This window comes from Episyrphus balteatus, chromosome 1 (assembly GCF_945859705.1).
Source record: "Episyrphus balteatus chromosome 1, idEpiBalt1.1, whole genome shotgun sequence".
NCBI lineage: Eukaryota > Metazoa > Arthropoda > Insecta > Diptera > Syrphidae > Episyrphus > Episyrphus balteatus.
In genome coordinates this window covers 116,898,172-116,918,135 of record NC_079134.1, presented here as the reverse complement: position 1 = coordinate 116,918,135, position 19,964 = coordinate 116,898,172, and the positions used below count along the sequence as shown (strand labels likewise).

Genomic DNA, 19,964 nt, shown 5'->3' with positions numbered 1-19,964 from the left:
TGATGTTTTTTTTTTTAACAGGGTTCTTCCTCCACTGTTGCTTCTTCTTTTTTTTCCATTTTGTATAATTTAATTCTTTGTTTTGTTCGGGTTAATTAATTTTCACATATTATTTTACATCAAAAGAAACTAAATTACGGGACATGAATACCGACAAGCCGACAACCATAATAAACAGAATAAAAAAGCGTACTGTTTATCATGGGCGACAAGACGGTGAGCTGCCATCTGTCAAAAATAATTTTACTCTATTGTATTTTTATTTTGCAATAGGTCTAGGGTATAGCAAAAGTGCAAGACTGTTGTAAAATTTTAATCCGTACATTTTGTTGTTGTAGTGTTGCAAGATTTTACACTTTTGCACTTTTGCAATGATACAAGACCACCCGACAAACAATTTTTGTTCTATAAAGCTTTACAGATGTAATTGTTGCTTCTGTAAAGCATTATAGAAGCAAAATTGTTAGTAGGGCAGTTGCATCGGATCGTGAATACCCCTAATAATTTTTTATTATTTTATTTTTATTCGTTATTTCTGTATTTATATATACCTACACTGGACACAAATATCTCTCGAAACGTAGACAGAAATTTGAACATTTTTATGTTACATTGCTTTTTTTTGTTACAACTCATGTTATGTTTAGACTTCGTAGAGAAATTATGGCTTGTGAATATCTCTCACTCCTTTTCTGCTATTTTAAATTTAACTCAGTTAAATTTTTGAGAGAATTTTGTATGTGCCTAATCAGTCAGTTTGTTGGCAAGAGGGATGAGGAGTGAAGGGGGAAGATGCTCACGAAGGGAATTGAATTTTCTGAGGGTAGTACAGTTTCATTGCTAAATTGTTCCTCTTTCTGACGTTTGTTCCTAGAAAATGTAAAAGTGGACCGCGTTCCATGGGAGATGGTAGTTTACTACTAGTAGATGTTTTGGTTAATCTAGTACTATCATCTACTCATGCTCTTCTTCCCGAGTAGAGACGATTTGTATTGAATTCGTTGAAAGTGCGTTCCATTGAAAATCGCTAGTAGTACTTTGCCACCAAAGGAACAGGGCTAATAAATTTCAAATTAAATTTTTTCTCTATACGATTTGACATTCGAAATGAGATAATTTTCCAAATTATCTCATTTGGGCTCTAGTGAAAACAGGCTATTAACTTTTTTCACAAAAGTGAAAATATTTTTTTGCTCTCGTGCATTTAAAAATACTAAAAAAAATTGAAGAATTGCGAAAGAGTTGTCCTTCGTGTAAATATCATAAAAAGCGGTACTTCCCGCATCGTGAGACTTTGTTTCCCGCAAATAAAAAACAACTTATCGGTATCACTGGTTTCAATAAAACAACAACAAAAACAAAAAGAGCCCATCTGCCATCAAATTCTGAAGTGACGGAATAAAAAAAATTCTCAACTCAAATAAATTTGTGTTTTTGTTTCATGAGTGTGGTTTATTTTCGTCTGAAGTGTGAAAACAATTAATTTTCTTTTATTTATCCAAAGAATATTACTCTCAAAATCCTTTTATCAGAATATGTTGATATAAATTATTCTGAAAAATAATATTTTTACATTAACGGCGGTAAGTGTACGAAGTTTTTTCTTTGATGAATACATAATCTCGAAGGACAGGTCCTCGAAGGATTTAATTTTGGACAAAAATTATATATGGTCTTACGTTAGAAAAAAAATCAATAAAAGAAAAAAAACTTCACTTCCAAGGTGTTGTTTAATGTGAAAGCTAATTCTTGAAAAATTTATTTTTCTCTTGGTGTTCTGCCCATAATAGACCAAGACCATGTTCTCCTTTTCTATTTGAACTTTTTTTTTGTTATTAACACCAAGGGCAGACAGGAAGTGTAATGAACTTCTAATGCAATATAAGGGAATACAGTTTGGGCTTAGAATTTTAATTTTGTTCATAGATACGTTTTTTGTATTTTTTTGTTAGTGCCAAATATTCATTTCTCTTATCATGGTAATTGAAGAAACTCATACGCATTCTCGATAACAATATTTAGGTATTAGTCATACAAGATACAACTCAAGTAGATGTTTGTTTCTTGATTCTTTTAAATTCATAGATTTGCAGCCCTTCGAAATGGGTTGTCTGTCGGTAAAAAGCTGACGAATTTAAAAAATTCTAAATAAATTATATCAATTATTTATAAAACTATCACTTTCCAGTCCAGCCAATGTTTGTTTTTTTAAAATGCATAAATGAAAATTTATTTAAGTAGGTTGGGTTTTAATTTACTTATTAACAGTAATCATGTAAGAGATGCGTTTGTAAATAGACAAAATAGATATCTTGAAAGTATTGTTTTTTGCGCACATTGCAAACTTTCTATCGGCCGACAGTTAAGTGGGTCTCTTAATCAGTATAAAATTGTATGAAAGTGCGCACACTACAACGATTAAAAAGTTTTTGTTTGATCTAAAAAAAGTTTGTTTTCCTACACAATTGCTTTCAAACTAAATTATTTCCTAACAAACCGAATATTTACACGGCTGCCTGTGCGGACACTAGGAGCCCAACCCGACTTAACTATCAACCGGTATAAAGTCTCTAGGGTGTGGGGGCTCTTAAAGTGATCTACATCAAGACTAGGACATTTCGTCACTTGGATGCTATCTTGTTCTAAAGGAAAGTTTTTACGAAATTTAGTTAAGTAGCTATGTAGTCTTCATAAGTTTGGGACGCTCTTTCGTTTGGCGCAAACTATTTTGTTCTACCTCTTTTAGCTTTCAAGTTATAGAGAACTTTTTTGTTCAATAGGACATTTTTTAACGGTTTATCATATCATTTTTGTTCAATAAACTCCTTTTTATTTTTTTTTGTATTACATTGAACAAATGGAAGTATATTAAAAATTTCTATCTTGTCCAATATCCACTTTTTTGATGTTTTATTCACTATGCGTATGTTATTTTTTTAATTATTTTTTTTAAAAATGTATTTACTCATTTTTAAGTTTTAATTTTTCGGACTTACCGTGATTTAATTTGTTTATTAACGAAATGAATCGTTCGATTAAAATTTCCCGACGCTTGTTGTTGCAACAACAAGCACTTGTTGTTGCAACAACAAGCTCCAATCTATGCGTAAACAACGCACCGGTACAATCTCCGCACAGACAACAAGAAGCGAGAGAATAGAGAAAAAAGAAAAAACAACAACAACAACCCACAAACCAACAGTCAACCCGTGACCACGACAAGTGTAACCCTGTCGAAACGTTGGTAGATTTTAATCGATTCATTTCGTTAATAAACAAATTAAATCGCAGTAAGTCCGAAAAATTAAAACTTAAAAATGTGTAATAACCGTGAAAAGTCTAAAATCTAAAAATGTATTTACTGTTATAAAGTTCAAAATAAGAACTTAAGCTAAATGTTAGCATTATAGAAAAACACTTGTCAATATTGTACTTTAACTATTTATATTGAAATCAATCAAGTAGCTTTTGCTATAATGTAATAGAACAATATGAAAATGAAAATTAAATTAAATTGTTAGCTTGTTGAATAAAGACTTGTTTTCTTGAAAGTATATAACAATTTGGCGACGAGGATTATTTAAGAACTCAATTCGTAATTATTAAACCAACATTCATCTTACAACAAAATGGCGACTGATCCGAAGATTCTGGAACTTCTCGAACTACAAAGCAAACTTTTGCAATCAATTATCGAGGAAAAGGATGAACGCCGAGGTCAGGAATTCACAATGGATACATTGGCAAACAACATTCAAGAATTTGTCTATGATCCTGCAAATGGATTGACTTTTGAATCTTGGTACAACCGTTTCGAAGACGTTTTCATTGTCGATGGGGCGTCTCTTGATGATGCAGCAAAGGTTCGTCTTCTCATGAGAAAAATGAACTCAATCGCTCATGAGAAATATGCCAACTTGATTTTACCAAAAAAAGTCAAGGATATAAGTTTTGAGGAGACAATAAAAAAACTCAAAGGTATGTTTGGTCGTAAAGGTACTCTATTCAATGTTCGTTTCAGCTGTCTTCAAACAATCAAACGAAAGACAGACGATTTGGTTACCTACGCTTCATTGGTGAACAAAAATTGCGAAGAATTCAAATTGAGTGACCTTTCCATCGATCAATTCAAATGTCTGTTATTTGTGACTGGACTACAAGCCCCAGAAGACTCGGAAATTCGAACAAGATTATTAGCGTCGCTTGAAGATGAAGAAAAAGCAAAAACCATCACGCTCGACAAATTAATTTCTGAAGCTCATCGATACATCAATCTCAAAAAAGATACTGCAATGATTGAACATACACCACAGCCGTCTTCAATTGTCAATGCAGTTTCATCAAGTCAAAAATTCAGTCAACACGAGCGCAATGGATCATTCCAACAAAGATCTGATACAACCAAGACACCAAGAACACCTTGTTGGCAATGTGGAGCTATGCACTTCTCTCGGGACTGTACATATTCACAACACAAATGTTCTCAATGCAAAAAGATAGGACACAAAGAGGGTTACTGCTCCTGTTACAACAAATCAAATTCATCATCAAATCAAGAAGGTGTTCAGCAAAAGAAGAATTTTAAAGGTAATAAAAAACATTTTTTCAAGAAACGATCTTTTCAGAGCAATGCAATTCAAACAACTGTGAATTGTATTGAACATTCAAGCAAGCGAAAATTCATCACAGTTCAGATCAGTGATGTACATAATGCTAAACACATTAAGGACACACCTATTAAGCTTCAAATAGACACAGCGTCCGACATCAGCATCATAAGTCAATCAGTGTGGAATAAGTTAGGCAGACCAGGGTCACGTCTAAGTGAAAAAGCAAAAAGTGCAACCAGTCATAACATCAAACTAATTGCTAATTTCACCTGCAGCATTCGTCTCCGTTCTGGAGAGGTAAGTCAGGGAAAGTTTTTCGTAACTGACATAAACCTGAATTTATTCGGGATTGACTTATGTCACAGTTTCAATCTTTGGGATAAACCTCTTAGCAATGTATGTTGCCAAATCAGTCACACTCCACACAATCGTGATGCAGCCATTGCAAGTATTCGTCAAGAATACAAGGGTTTATTCAGCGATGAACCAGCATGCGTTAAGGTCGACGTTCAGCTTCACCTCAAACCAGGAGCTATTCCTGTATTTAGAGCAAAGAGACCCGTGGCATATTCTGTAATACCATTAATTGAAAAGGAACTGAAACGCCTGGAAGATCTTGGTATCATAACCCCAGTAGACTTTTCCGAATGGGCGGCACCAATTGTAGCAGTAAGAAAACAGAATGGTAACATCAGAATTTGTGGAGATTATTCTTCAGGCCTCAACGATGCTCTAGAGCCACATCAGTATCCACTTCCAATTCCTGACGACATATTCGCAACACTCAGCAACAAGAATATTTTCAGTCATATCGATCTAACTGACGCTTATTTCCAGATACCAGTTTCTACTGAGTCACGAAAATTTCTGACTATCAACACTCACAAAGGTTTGTACAATGTCAATCGCTTAGCACCCGGAGTGAAGTCAGCACCAGGAGCGTTCCAGCAACTTATGGATACTCTACTGGCAGGATTGAAAGGTGTTGCAGCTTACTTGGATGATATAATCATAAGTGGCTCCTCCTGGGAAGAACATCTCCAAAGTCTTCACGAGGTACTGAAGCGCCTTTTTGATTATGGATTTCGAGTAAAAATTCAAAAATGTTCATTTTTCGCATCAAAAATCAAGTACCTTGGACATATAATTGATAAGAATGGATTACAACCAGATCAAGCGAAAATCAATAAAATTCAGAACATGCCAGCACCGCAGAATTTAACGCAACTTCGATCGTTCCTTGGAGCTGTCAACTACTATGGTAAGTTTGTCAAGGAAATGCGTCAAATCCGTTCGCCTTTAGATAAACTTTTACAAGCCGAAGTAGAATTCAAATGGTCCAAGTCATGCCAGCAATCATTTGACAAATTCAAGGAAATACTTTCATCAGACTTACTTCTTACCCATTACAACCCAGAATTGCCAATTAAAGTCGCAGCTGATGCCTCAGGTGAAGGCATAGGAGCATTTATTGCCCACATTTTCCCAGATGGAACAGAAAAAGTAGTAATGCATGCAGCAAGAGCCTTAACTCCATCTGAAAAGAAGTACAGTCAAATCGAAAAAGAAGCTCTAGGTCTCATTTTTGCAGTGACCAAGTTCCATAGAATGATTTATGGACGCAGATTTAATTTGCATACCGATCATAAACCTCTTTTGGCAATTTTTGGAAGTAAGAAAGGTATACCCGTTTATACCGCAAATAGACTACAGAGATGGGCTCTAACACTGATGATGTACGATTTTAAAATTCTTTACGTATCAACAAAAGAATTTGGGTGTGTAGATGTCCTATCCCGTCTTATCGAGTCCCAATCAAAACCTGATGAAGAATATGTAGTCGCATGTACAGTTTTTGAAAACGAAATATCACAAAATTTGAATGAACAATTACAAAACTTGCCATTAACATACAAAATGATTCAGAAAGCAACCTCAAAACATAAAGTTCTCCAGACAGTCATCAACTTCATGAGATCTAAATGGCCAGACAAGAAATCAATTTCAGCACAGGTTAAACCATATTTCGACCGAAGAGATGCACTTTCAGTAGTAGACGATTGTCTACTTTTCAATGACAGAATTATAATCCCATCATGTTTCCATAAACGTGTTTTGAAACAGCTTCATCGTGGCCATCCAGGAATCGAAAGGATGAAATCAATCGCCAGAAGTTACGTGTATTGGCCCAACATTGATGATGACATTACAGGATATGTCCGACAATGTCAAAGTTGTGCAACTGCTGCAAAATCGCCGATCAAGACAACTTTATCATCATGGCCAAGACCCTTAGCACCAATGGAACGCATACACATAGACATAGCAGGTCCATGCGATGACAAATACTATTTTATCATAGTAGATGCATTTTCTAAATGGCCTGAAATTTTCCAAGTTCGAAGCATTTCATCATCAACAATCATACAAAAGCTCAATAAAATGTTTTCCCAATTTGGAGATTGTCAACAAATTGTGTCTGACAATGGAACACAGTTTACGAGCTCAGAATTTCAAAAGTTTCTTCAATCAAGAGGTATTCATCATACGCGTACAGCTCCATACCATCCACAATCAAATGGACAAGCAGAGCGTTTTGTTGATACTTTAAAAAGAGCCTTGAAAAAGCTTCATCACGAAGGGACGAGTGAAGAGAACCTGGAAACATTTCTTCAAACATATAGATCAACTCCAAACAAAGTTATAAACAACAAATCACCGGCAGAACTATTTCTTGGTAGGAAGATAAAAACTGCTTTAGATCTGATGACGCATAAACATCAAGATTATTTATCAACCGTACCAAACAAACAAAATCAATACTTCAATTCCAAACATGGTTGTAAGAAACGAGAGTATAGTCCAGGCGATCTTGTATATGCTAAGTTCTACAAAAGAAATAAGAACCATTGGATTCCTGGGACCATCATTGAAAGAATAGGTAATGTCAATTATAATGTATTAACAGAATTTCCAAATCGTTCCAGACTTATCCGTTCACACGCAAACCAGCTAAAAACTCGCTATGCTCCTGATACTCCTGATAACACCAATTCTATCAAAAAGAAGTTTTCAAACAACTTAAATGACATTCTTTATGAATTAAATATGATACCATCTGTGTCAAATGACGTAAATCCACCTTCCGTTGAAGAACTAGAATCTATACCAATACCTATTGAGCCTAATGAAATAATAGAAGAATCTTCACAACAACAAAATCAACCAACTACAAGTTCCAGTCCAATTGCTGAATCTAGAGTTCCTAGAGTTCCAGAAAACGAAGTTAGACGAAGTGAAAGAGTCGTTCGTACTCCAGCCTGGTTTAAAGATTTTAACATATTTTAAATAAAAAGGGGGAGGTGTTAGCATTATAGAAAAACACTTGTCAATATTGTACTTTAACTATTTATATTGAAATCAATCAAGTAGCTTTTGCTATAATGTAATAGAACAATATGAAAATGAAAATTAAATTAAATTGTTAGCTTGTTGAATAAAGACTTGTTTTCTTGAAAGTATATAACACTAAAGAAAACGAATTTCTGGTTTGTTTAACGTTTGGAAAGAATTAATGTATAATTTTTTTTTAACTTTTTGAAAAAAATAAAGATTTGAATTGAGAAACAAATAGCCTTTTTATTTAAACACATATTACACTGGTCTACAAAATTAAACTTTTTTTTTGTTGCCGGAACAAAAATATACTTTTCTGAAGGTTTTCGGTGTGCTGAACTTGAATCCGAAGTCGAAAAAATTCTAGCAGCTCCCGTTTTTGAGATATTACCGTTAGAAAATGCAGCACTTCGGACCTTATTCTTTTATATAAGGAAAATTGTTTGAGCATATTTAGTAACGGTTTTTATAAGAACTATTTACCACCTTTTTAAATCTGTTTAAATCTCTCGGATATCTTTTTTACTTCCCGAGATATCCTAAGTTGTTTGGTATTTTTATAAATTTTATAACGTCATTATCTTCTTTATGATATATGAAGCCAAACCCACTGACTTCAGTTTAAGATATCTCGGGCAATACATAAGATATTGAAAAGATTTAAACAGGTATCGAAAGATGGGAAATAGTTCTTATAGAAACCGTTACTAAATATGCTCAAACAATTTTCCTTATACAATAGAATAAGGTCCAAAAAACTCAAAAAAACGTTTTTTTGCATTTTCTAACGGTAATATCTCAAAAACGGGAGCTGCTAGAATTTTTTTGACTTCGGATTCAAGTTCAGCACACCAAAAACCTTCAGAAAAATATATTTTTGTTCCGGCAACAGAACCCTTGTTAACCAGTGTTATTATTTGATTCGAATAAAAAAAAAACAGTGTTTGCCTTTTAAGTATTCTCGAAATTATAAAACCATTATTTATTCTATATTACTCAATCAACTTTTGTCGTTTTCCAAAATTATGGGAGTGAATCACTCCTTTTTCGTGCAATTTTGGAATTTGTTCACGAAGAATTTGACAAGTGGAGTGATTTGACGTTTGCTTTGCATGTGTTTGTAATACGAAATAATGAATAAAATAATAACACAATCTTTTAAATTCACTTTTAGTGATTTTTTACAATACTTTATTGAATTTTTTTTGTAAATAAATATAATTTACTTCACAAAAAAGAATTAAAACAACCACCCAACAATTTGACAAGCAGTCCATGAAGTCAAATGCAGAAGTATTGGTAAACACTCCGTCACTCCTTCAAAATTTTGGGAGTGAAGAATTCACTCCAAAAATGCACTCCTTTTTCAATTTGGGAATTTGAAATAACTCCTTTTGGAGTGATTATATAGCTAGGAGTGTCACTCCTTGAATTTTGGAAAACGACATTTATGAATCTTTTTTGTTTGTTTTTTCTTCTATGTTGTTCAATATTGAGTTTTTTTTTGTTCAATATCCAAAATATTTTGAAAACTTTTTGTCACTCCATATGCCATTGTCCAATATCCAAAATGAATTCTCTTTGATTTTAATTTATAACTCATTCAAAATAATAGAAAAACTATTTCTATTACTTTTTTTTTAAATAAAATTGTCAAGGGTTGCAGAAAAAAATCATTTAAAAACAAAAATTTTCTGATATCAACAAAAAATTTTCATTCTGAACTTAAAGGATCGATTTCCCAAAATTTTGAAAAATGGACATTTAACAAGATAGCATCCAAGCGACGATTTGTCCTATTTAGAATATTTTGTGTTTTTATTCGAATAAAATAACAATAGCCCTTAGTAGTAGACCCCAATTTTGTAAACCTCCATATTAACAAAAAAAAAAAAAAAACGATAGTAATAGGTTAAACATACATCAAACTTCTGAATTTAGGAAGTTCACCTACAACTTAAGTCGATTTTAAAATCATAGCACTTTTTTAATTTGAAAGTGAGGGTTATGTTTTATTTTTTGTTAAAATCGAGTTTTCGATTAATTCGGGTGTATTACTTATGGGTTATGGCCAATGGGTTTAAAATATAATAATGCCTTAGTCTAGTAACTATCTTCAAAGACTTTAGATTTGCTACATTCCATTGAAAGCAACAGGTTGCAGTTACTAATTGATCATAGTCTTTGCTCACATTTATAGGACCCGGTCTAAATTCACAACGCACTTGTCCTAGTAATTAATACGTTAAAAAATGGTGTAATTGTGATTTAGTACACAAGATATTTAAATCTTTTTAAAAATATTTATGAATAAGCTAGACCAGTTCCAACTCAGCAACAAAACCTAGTGTTACTTTAAAAAAATGTATTTAAAAGAACGTCTCAATAAACTTTGAATTAAATTGTGATTTTTTAAATTATGTTTTTTTAGATTTAAACCATTTATTTTATATTGTCGAAAATTTAAATCAATTGAAACAGAAAAGAGGGCAAATAATAAAATTACATCAAGAAAATTGACAAAAAAATAATATGTAAAAGTGGAGGTAAGAAAGAAGGCAACAACAAAAAAATATACGAATTTTATTAAAAATCTAACAGTGGCTGAATCACATGTTGATGACGATGAGTATGAGATTATACAACCCTATCATTGAAGTCGTTTCTACAAAAACAACAGGATAACGGGATAAAATTGTCGCTTTAAGTCCAGTACGCAGCTGAAGCGAAACGAAATATTTTCTTAGACTCCAAAGTCTACAGCGGAAATTAAAAAAACATTCCAAATTAATTTCAGATCAATCAAAAAACACCAAAAAAATAAGTTGAAAAATCCGTCAACACTGCTCTTTGAATGAAGAAAAATGTCCCAGGACAATAAATAGTACGAAAAAAAAATGAGTGAAAACTCTTAACATAATCTAGAAAAGCATATCGAAATTTTTCGTTCAAGATTTTGTCGTTATATTTTTACATAACTATTTAGAAGGAATGATCTAAAAATTTTTTTTTAATACAAATTTTTAGTTTTATGTTTTTTTTTTTTATTTCGTAATCTTGTGCGCCTGATCGTGCCAAAAGTTTTGATACCAATATCTCATTTTTTTGCTGAGTTTTGAAAAAACGCTCCTCAATTTCGGGTTGCTATCTAACTTTTCTTACAAAAATATCCATATCATGTTCTTTCTTGCGTTTTACTTGCAAAAATGATAGTAAATAACATTTTTTCTTTAATACTTCCCTATCAGATTTTAAGTAGATAACAGTTTAACATGTCTGCAAGTAGTTTAAGGCAATACTTCCTGCTATGGAGTGTGGATTACTGGAATCTAGAAGGTACTTTTACTGTATGAAAGAACATTATTATCTTTCTTTGCATTTTTCCTTCTGCGTATTGTTTTCTTATCTAGTTATTGTTATTGTTTACCATTTCAGTTAATTTTTGGTTATTATTTACACGCCAATCTGAGTTAGTATATTTACCTAGCAAATATTAATTTATGGCTTGTTTATATTATACTCGTATTTGTCATATTTTTGTTTTCTTCATTATTTTAATACAATTTATATTTTATTTCTTTATTCTCAGTTATGACCGAAAATAATTTTAAATCCAGAGATATTGGCCTTCGGGCACAAAAGAAAATTCTCTCCCGTATGGCAACAAAAAATATTGCAAAGGCATTTATCGATGGAACCACGGCGTCACTTTTAGATAATCTCTATAAGTTGTGCAAGATGCATGTAAATCAAATGATATTACAAATTTGTTCGCTTAAAATATATTCTCTTTTTTTTTCCAATTTCAGACCGGCAACAAGAAAGAAGCTGAAAAGTTGATAAAAAATATAATTAAAATTGTTATAAAAATTGGAGTCTTGCATAGAAATAATCAATTCAGTCTTGAAGAACAGCAAGCTGCAGAACAATTTAAACGAAAATTTCAAGTAAGTTGATAAATTATTGATTATTATGAATGTAAAAAAATACACGAGGAAATTTGTATGGTATGATTAATGAATAAAAGCTCATTTAAATATTTTATGGAAAATCTGTTCGGTTTTTTTAAACGCATTAAAAAAAAAGTTAGGCATCTATACTTACTTTTGTGACTAACTGTTTATCTCATCGAGACGTGGAACTAATCTTTACATCGTTTTGAAGAATGTACAGACAGCGTTTTTAACGCCGCGTTGAGATTTTCATATTCAATTGTTCTTTTTACAAATGTTGTATATGATAATGATATTATAACTGTATATATTATATACATATATACAGTTATAATATCATTGTGATACTTTTTTTAAACTTCTTTTGAGCTCGTATTCAAAAAAAAACTTCATTCCCACAGGATGAATTATTATAAAATATATTTTGGAACCTGAACCCTTTTTTGATTCTGCAGAAAAATATTAGCTGTGTTTTATTTTCCTCGTGATCCAGATCAGATCATTGTTTTTATTAGCTTAACAACAAAAGCAGGATTTTGTTTTATTATTTCGCAAATAAATTAATGATCTGAACCGGATCACGAGGAAAATAAAACACAGCTAATAACGCTACAATTGTAATAGGGGCAGCACTGCGCACCAACCCGGTGGTAGGTACTACGTTCCTCCAAAATAATCATACCGAAAAGTTTGAAAATTTAAACGCAGCATTTAAAATAATCTCTCTGACGAGGCGTTAAGAATTGAAAAAAAGTTATACAGATTTTTTTAATTTAAGCCGTTTAAAATATTGAGGAATGTTTATCAGTCAAGCCATGAGGTTTGACATAGCTGTTCTTTTGACTTTCATTTTCGAGGTGAGGTATTTCCACGTACTTCTTAATCAGATGTACGTCGCGCAGTTATTCCAGGAGCAGGGTCCTCTCAGCTAAACGACCAGGCCCTTTTATGGCTTTCAGAACCAGAAAACCGTTTAACCGCTTTCTTAAAGTGTTGCTCACAATCTAGAATAGATCTCATTCTCAACAAACAAGCCTCTCCAGCCAGCTCGGTCCCTAGCTAGCTGTCTTCTGTTACGCACATCAAGTTGGTTGAGGTTGTTCTCCAATTGAGCGTGCCACCTAAGATAGACCACATCTCATTCACGTTGCCCATCGAGGTTGAACACGAAAACTCTAAGGGCTAGATCTCTAAATATCGGAGCAAACCATAAAAGATGTTCAGCAAGTATTTCGATCTAACTGGAAGTAGTAGCATTACCAATGAGTCCAATCATTTTTTTAATATACTTTCATCTTGTAGAATTGCATTGGTTTGAACTCTCTTCGTTCGAGGGTTATAATAGTTTTAATTGCTTTCACAAAATGATATATTTTAATTAAAAACGTTCTTTTTTTTCAGAATACTCAACTCGCTGTGATTTCTTTTTATGAAGTGGACTTTAGCTTCGATTTGCCGTATTTACAAAAATCATTTGCAGACTCGCAAAAAGCACTCAAGTCTATAGTTCAGCCTCACTTAACCGAGAAGTCTATAAATCGCATCAACGAAGTATTTGAGTTTTTCAGTGATGAAAAACTCCTGGAGACCGCATTCAAGCCAGATTCACCATACCGCGAGGTAATGGGTTATATTGTTGCCGATATTAACCAAGCTATGGACACTGGTGACATTTAATAATAATAAATTAATTTGGTGCTAAAAAAAATCATCCTAAGCTATGGGTGATGACACACAACATGAAAAAACGTCCCATTTTTTTAAATGTCGAATCTTGACACTCACAAAAAGAGAACAAAGTAGCAAGTTAGAAAGTCTTGTCTTATTTATTAGTGCAGTGTGTTTTGTTATTATACTTTATTTGTTAGTATATTTATAGAATATTTATATGTTTTTCTATATTATAGAAGAATACGAAAATCTTTTTTGTACCAAAAAAAAAAAAAAAAACAAAACAATCTATAATGAAAATTTAAGCATATCGCTCCGCATCACATTTTTACTACTCTCTTTGACTATTTAACGAAAAAAAAAAACTATATCACTTGAAAATACCAAATTTCAAAACTTTAACGAAACTTTTCTAAAAAAAAAAAACACAAAAACAAATAGAATAATAATATCCAAAACCACTAAATGCGGACCAAATGGTTATAAAGAAAATAAACACACAAATGCTTTTATATTATTAACAACAATTTAAATCTTTTTGATATTAAACAACCGAGTTCATTCAACTTTTTGTATGAACCCAATATTTTAACCAGTACTACTACTTTGGATGATATTTTTAATAATAGACACGAGCTTACATTCCTTAATTAATTAATATTGCTATTTCTGCTATTCGTTTCTTTTGATGTGGCTTTCCTAAACTCGATTTTATAACTTATTTTTTGTTATTTTCCTCTCCAACTCGTAACTTTGTTTAGTTTCTTACTCATTTTAATTCCAATCCCTCCCATCACGGACAGCAGAAAAAGCCTAATTGTATCAGTTATGCATATGCCATTTTACTATTGGATGCTAAAACTAACTTGCCTACCGATTAAAACATATCCAAGTGACAATAAATGGCACAAATTATTATTATTCTTGTACAATTGTATTTACTATATATTATATTTTTAAAAACATTTATTATTATTGCCAATATACACCATTTATTAAGTTAAGTTAAAACTGTATTGCATATTTATTCTTTTGAAAAAATAGGCATTTATGTCTACCGTATAACAAACATAAATGAAAAAAACTTTAATGTTATTATTTTAAATTTAATCGTTGGAAGTTAAAGCAAATATTTAAATATTTTCGTTTCATAGAATGTCAATATACATCGTCGTCGTGCACGTGCCTGAAGAGACAAATGTTAGACTTGCGATATTTGTTTTACTTTCTTCTTCGAATTTGGCGTACAAATTGATGTTCGAATTATTGCATGAGCCGGTTATTTTGATGATATTCTAAGTAACTTAAAAAAAAAAAAAAAGAACGGTATTCAAAATCGGATGTAATGATCTCTGTTTTATTTGTTTGAAAATTACGAGTATGTTATTTACATTGGTTGTAAAAAGTGACCTTCAAATACTTTCAAAAACACCGGCTCATATGTTGTGCTGCACACAATCTATGTTTAATTAATTGTTAATATTAGCCTAAAAATGTACTTAAAAGCAACACACACAAAATATTATCTCCAATTGGAGTTTTTTTTCTAAATAAATACACAAAAGCAAATACATTTATTTGTGTTTCATTTATTTTAGTTTTTTTTTTGTTATTTTATTCAGCCCGACTATCTTTTAATGAATCACGTTCTTTTCTAAATATTTCCAATAGTTTTTCACTTGCGGATTGTTCTATATCTAGCGGCTTGGATGCTTCAGCATTTGGATATGTCATCAAATTAGAATCTGGACTTTTTAGCATGAATGGAGACCATGGTCCTTGGATGGAAGGCATATCTGTGTGCCACATCTTCCTGAGTCGTGTTGAACTAGATGCACCGTGTTGAAGTTTAAGCATTTGAATCCATTTTGAAATGTCCTCTTTTGTTGAATTTCTGCAATTAAGCCACTCTCGGTCACCGTTTACTGTAAGAAAATAATATGGATGATTAAATGGTGAAATGTATGTATTCTGTTATGAATGAATGTTCAATGCCACTGGTGTATAAATGAAGAAGAAATAGAGGAATTAAAATACAAATATAATCGTGTTGTGTCGAGAGCCGGAACTTCATGCATCGGAAACGAAATCAAATTTATTGAACAGATAGCAGGGGAAAAAATGATGCTAAGTAAAACTAGACATCTACTAAGGCAACTAGGTGTCACCAAATAGCCCCACTTGCAACCAAATTTATGATATACCAATCGAATCGAAGACACTCTTTTTTAATATATGTACTGTATGAAAATCCCTCTATGTCAGCTTATATCGACTCGAACGGAGTTTTAAATGGAACAAATACAACAAAGGAAAATTTTATCGTAGTTTCTCCGTTCAAAATTCTTGGCACGACACAAAAGAGGGCATAATTATTTTTAGACTTGATTCATTATTACTCTCAATTCATACCTAATTTATCTACAGAGCTTTAAATTTTGTATGAACCTACTAAAAAGAACGATGAAGCTTTTCAAAGAAGTAAGATATTGCTGATATGTAGAAAATAAAAATCAATTAGCTCCCTATGATACAACCCCCAAAATGAAAAAAATATTCATTGTGACACCAGTCCCTATGGGGTAGATGGGTGTTATCTCACGTGATTGACGACTTTGAGAATCAAATACTCTCAAATTGAAAGAAGTGTATCCGCACTTTCCTACTACACTGTAAGTGGGAGTAATATAAGTTAAGGTAGAAAAAGTTAAGCGATTTTTTCGGTATTTCCCTACCATTATAATGCTCAGAACCAGAGATCAGAAACCACAGTCAACCTTTATTTTCAACTGGTTTCTCTCTGAGAGTTACCACATTATTTTAAATAGGTTTCGGTTAAGGTTTGAGATTTATTTTTAAAATTCAAAAATATAGGTTATCGGTTGAGATTTATTTTTTATGTTTTAAAATATCTCTGAAAGGTTGAGATTTTTACAAAAAAAATAAATGGAAAAGGTCAACCTTTAACCGTTTTCTCAGAAAATAAATTAAAAATGGTTAATTCAAAGCAAAAAGTCGAATATGTCAAAAATGTCTTTATTTTGCAAAAATAAATATGAAAAGGATATTTTTTCTTAGTTTATGTATTAAGTTCAACTAAAAATAGACCCTCAAAGTTCTTTGACTCAAGCTAATATCTCTTTTCGCCTAAAATAAAATGTAAAGATAAAAAATGTCCTTTCCACTGTGATTTGAATCGCTGGGACGACAAGCACAAACGATGCAATTTCGAATATTTCAGAAGACCGATGTTCTAATTGATAAATTTGCAGACGAGATTTATTTTTTTTCTCTCAGCGATAAAACGCACTGGTTGACCGAAACATAAGAAAATACAAAATAAGACTAAGCGCCCACATGCGATTTTGATTGCGCGATTATTCAGTCGCACATAATTTCCAAATTTTTAATCGCGGGAAGCATGTGTGTTCACAGGCATTGAAATCCTTGTGATCCATTTTTCCGATTGAATAATCGCGCGACTAAAATCGCATGTGTGTGCCTAGCCTAAAGGTTTCTCTCAGACCTTGACGGAAATTTTTCTTTTTTAAAAATAAAGGTTACTTTATGACCTTTATTGAAAATGGCAAGAAATAAGTGTTATTAAAGAACCTTTCAAAAGGTTGAGATTTATTTCTTATCTCTGTTCAGAACTTCAAAACCGATGTGCATCGGTTTGTCTTTTTAAATCCTTCCCTATTTTCCTGAAGCTCTTACTGAATTTATAATATCAAGATTAGCCAAATCCCTGTAGTGAGCATAGAATATTAAACAAAAGTAGAAAAATTCTTCCTGTTGCATTATGCGGAAAATTAACAAAAATAGCTTACAATCGAGGAGATGTTGAGATGTTCGTGTTGGAATCAAGTGCGAACTTATGATCTAATTGGATCTTGTCATTGCGGTCTTAGATCAGTAAAATTTACCATTGACCAAAAAATATTACCAACGCGACGAAGAAGAAGAGAATTTAATATAAAGAATGCAACCAAATCAACATGTTAAAAGGAATGATTTCAAATCATGCTTAAGACTTTATTATTTAAACCAACTAACCTAAAACTATCAATTTCTCTACTTTTATATTGTAATTTGAATCTTGATTGTAATTAACAAATCCCTATATCATTTATTTAATGAAAATTATGTAAAAGAATATAATTGTAAAATATTGTTATAAAAAAAAAATAAACTAAAAGTAGGCTAAATTCACAGTATTTTATTTCCCCTAAGCCTGAAGACATCAATCGTGACGATTTGATAGATATAAGCTGTTTAAGTGCCTTTGTATTGGAAACATTTTTGTCATTTAATTTAATATTAAACAAGAAAACCAAACTATTTGAAAAATAAAATTTTTTATCTATCTATCTATTGTAGACTTTTTTGTTTAATTTTTACCGATATGGTTAGTTAAAAAAGGTTATATCCTATTTGTTGCAACTTGCAACGCCGAGATAACTGTATTCATGCTTAGGGGAAATGATAGACTTTCAGTCCTTTTATTAATAATGTTAATTTCACGTTAAAAAATTAATTGGAAATCTCGCATTATTTAAACCCTTAAAAAGTGTACATATATAGCCGCGATTTAATGCTGCCAGCTGCCAGACTTTTAAATTCGTTATTAGAACGCATAAGGCTATAAAACAGTATACTGACATTTTGGTTATACCTCCACTTCCAAAATTTGGTGAAGGCTCTCGGTTTAACACATATTAATACAAATCATCTTAGCGATTTAAAAGATGCTCATGACCATGATAAACTTGTTTCAAGGGTTCATTAAAGCCCTAGTCAGTACGGTGGTGGTAGGATAAAAGGAAAAAAGGCACTGATTTTAGCTGACGAGAGTTTGTATTGATTGAATGATAAGATAACAACCAAACTAGGACAATCAATGACACCATTTAGTAAATAATGAACAAAAAGAATATCAGCAGCATCGCGACGCGAGCAAAGGGTCTGTAAGTTTAAGAGTTTCAGTCGGTCCTAATAAGGACGTAGGTTAGAAGTATTTTCCCAACCACGGAGAGCGAAACGTAAGAATCCACGCTGAAAAGCTTCAATACGTTCAATGTGGACTTGTTGGTACGGTGACCAGACTTACGAGGCGTATTCGAGGAGTGAGGTAAGAGGTAGTCACCGAGCTGATAGTGGGGACCCGGTGAAAAAATAACCTAGAACTATTTTTCTGTTTGGCCAAAACAAATAACTCAATAACTTCTAATTTGGAAGGCCAAATTTAAAATCATCATTCATCCAATTCTAATCTAATGTTATGGTATTCTCCTCCTACATGATAACAGAATTAACGTTTGTTATGTAACTATCGGAGTTTCAAAGTATTTTGCTCCAATACTTTTTTTTTTGTCTACAAATTGTGTCAACTTACAATATTCTCCAACGATAACAGGTGTTCTATGACGCCTTGGTTTAACGTAGACAACAACACCGGGATTCCCTTTGGCAAAATCAATGAGATCCTCTTCCAGAAATTCTCTGTAAAATGAGTTACATATATTCAATGTTTTTCTGTAATAATGGATAATAATTTAGTTACCTCATGCCTTTACTGGAACCATTGTTTTTACAGAATTTTAATGTTATTCTTTGCAATTGACACACATATCGTCCAACACCATTCTGCAACGGTGCTCTGGGAAATCCAGATTTCAGAAACAAATGACTGTTGGACATGGTTTGGTTATATTATATTTTAATAGAAAAGAAACGAATTTTTAAAGTTTTAAAATTTTCTTCTGAAGTCGCATAACCAAAAATATAAAATTTGACATATTTTGAGCACAGGGATGGCCTTTCTCTCAAGTCGAAGTCTGTTCAACGAGGATTTAACTAGATCTTTGTATATAAAATCTATAGTACTATCATGAAAAAAAACAGCGCCACCAAAAAAGTAAGCTAGCGAACGAACTAAAAAATATGTCAAATTTCAAACAGAAATGTATATCTCATCTCCTTACTCCCATTATTAATTCGATCTAAGCGCCCTCGCGACCACTCAGGTAACGAACAAACTAAAAAATTGCACTTCATGATAGTACTATAGTACTATAGATTTTATATACAAAGTACTAGATCAAGCCTGGTACGCTGCTCACGCTAAATTTTAGCTCCCATAGTGCCGGGCTACACGGTGATTTTTCCATCGCCTAACCAGTCAGCTTGTTGGCAAGGGGGGTGAGGATTTTCGTCATTTTGACGTTTGTTCCTAGAAAATGTGAATTGGAACGTGATTGGGCACAACACTGTGTAGCCAGGCACATATAAATTATCGAAAAATTTTAGGCGAGCTAAAATGAGTCCCATACAA

The 19,964-nt window shown here is 32.3% G+C and overlaps 3 protein-coding genes across 5 annotated transcripts; 2 read left to right on the top strand and 1 right to left on the bottom strand.

Annotated features, from left to right (window-relative positions):
- The first annotated feature begins 1,360 nt into the window (after window positions 1-1,360).
- Window positions 1,361-15,203, top strand: LOC129913648 (protein salivary glands marred). 3 transcript variants are annotated; one of them, XM_055992425.1, is made up of 5 exons: window positions 1,361-1,583; window positions 11,255-11,342; window positions 11,596-11,750; window positions 11,816-11,953; window positions 13,361-15,203. In XM_055992425.1, the coding sequence occupies exons 2-5, from the start codon at window positions 11,279-11,281 to the stop codon at window positions 13,634-13,636; spliced, it is 633 nt and encodes a 210-aa protein (XP_055848400.1). In that variant the 5' UTR covers window positions 1,361-1,583; window positions 11,255-11,278; the 3' UTR covers window positions 13,637-15,203. The 3 variants fall into 3 exon arrangements, with proteins under 3 accessions (XP_055848400.1, XP_055848409.1, XP_055848416.1); XM_055992434.1 differs by lacking the exon at window positions 11,255-11,342 and having other exon boundaries at window positions 1,363-1,583; XM_055992441.1 differs by lacking the exons at window positions 1,361-1,583; window positions 11,255-11,342 and adding an exon at window positions 10,419-10,552.
- Window positions 3,416-8,135, top strand: LOC129913487 (uncharacterized protein K02A2.6-like). Its single transcript, XM_055992198.1, has one exon. The coding sequence runs from the start codon at window positions 3,630-3,632 to the stop codon at window positions 7,956-7,958; it is 4,329 nt and encodes a 1,442-aa protein (XP_055848173.1). The 5' UTR covers window positions 3,416-3,629; the 3' UTR covers window positions 7,959-8,135.
- Window positions 15,186-19,439, bottom strand: LOC129913664 (39S ribosomal protein L43, mitochondrial). Its single transcript, XM_055992453.1, has 3 exons — window positions 19,194-19,439; window positions 19,026-19,132; window positions 15,186-15,555 (listed from the first exon to the last, which is right to left on the bottom strand). Exons 1-3 carry the CDS (start codon window positions 19,328-19,330, stop codon window positions 15,245-15,247), a joined length of 555 nt encoding a protein of 184 aa, XP_055848428.1. The 5' UTR covers window positions 19,331-19,439; the 3' UTR covers window positions 15,186-15,244.
- Between the last annotated feature and the right edge of the window lie 525 nt (window positions 19,440-19,964).

Bases quoted from the DNA above. Each gene is read 5' to 3' on its own strand.
- LOC129913487 (XM_055992198.1), top strand. From the start codon at position 3,630: ATGGCGACTGATCCGAAGATTCTGGAACTTCTCGAACTACAAAGCAAA.
- LOC129913648 (XM_055992425.1), top strand. From the start codon at position 11,279: ATGTCTGCAAGTAGTTTAAGGCAATACTTCCTGCTATGGAGTGTGGAT. The intron at 11,343-11,595 runs GTACTTTTACTG...CTTTATTCTCAG, and splicing joins GGATTACTGGAATCTAGAAG to TTATGACCGAAAATAATTTT. The intron at 11,751-11,815 runs GTAAATCAAATG...TTCCAATTTCAG, and splicing joins ATAAGTTGTGCAAGATGCAT to ACCGGCAACAAGAAAGAAGC.
- LOC129913664 (XM_055992453.1), bottom strand. From the start codon at position 19,330: ATGTCCAACAGTCATTTGTTTCTGAAATCTGGATTTCCCAGAGCACCG. The intron at 19,133-19,193 runs GTAACTAAATTA...CTCATTTTACAG, and splicing joins GGTTCCAGTAAAGGCATGAG to AGAATTTCTGGAAGAGGATC. The intron at 15,556-19,025 runs GTAAGTTGACAC...ATTTTCTTACAG, and splicing joins TGTTATCGTTGGAGAATATT to TAAACGGTGACCGAGAGTGG.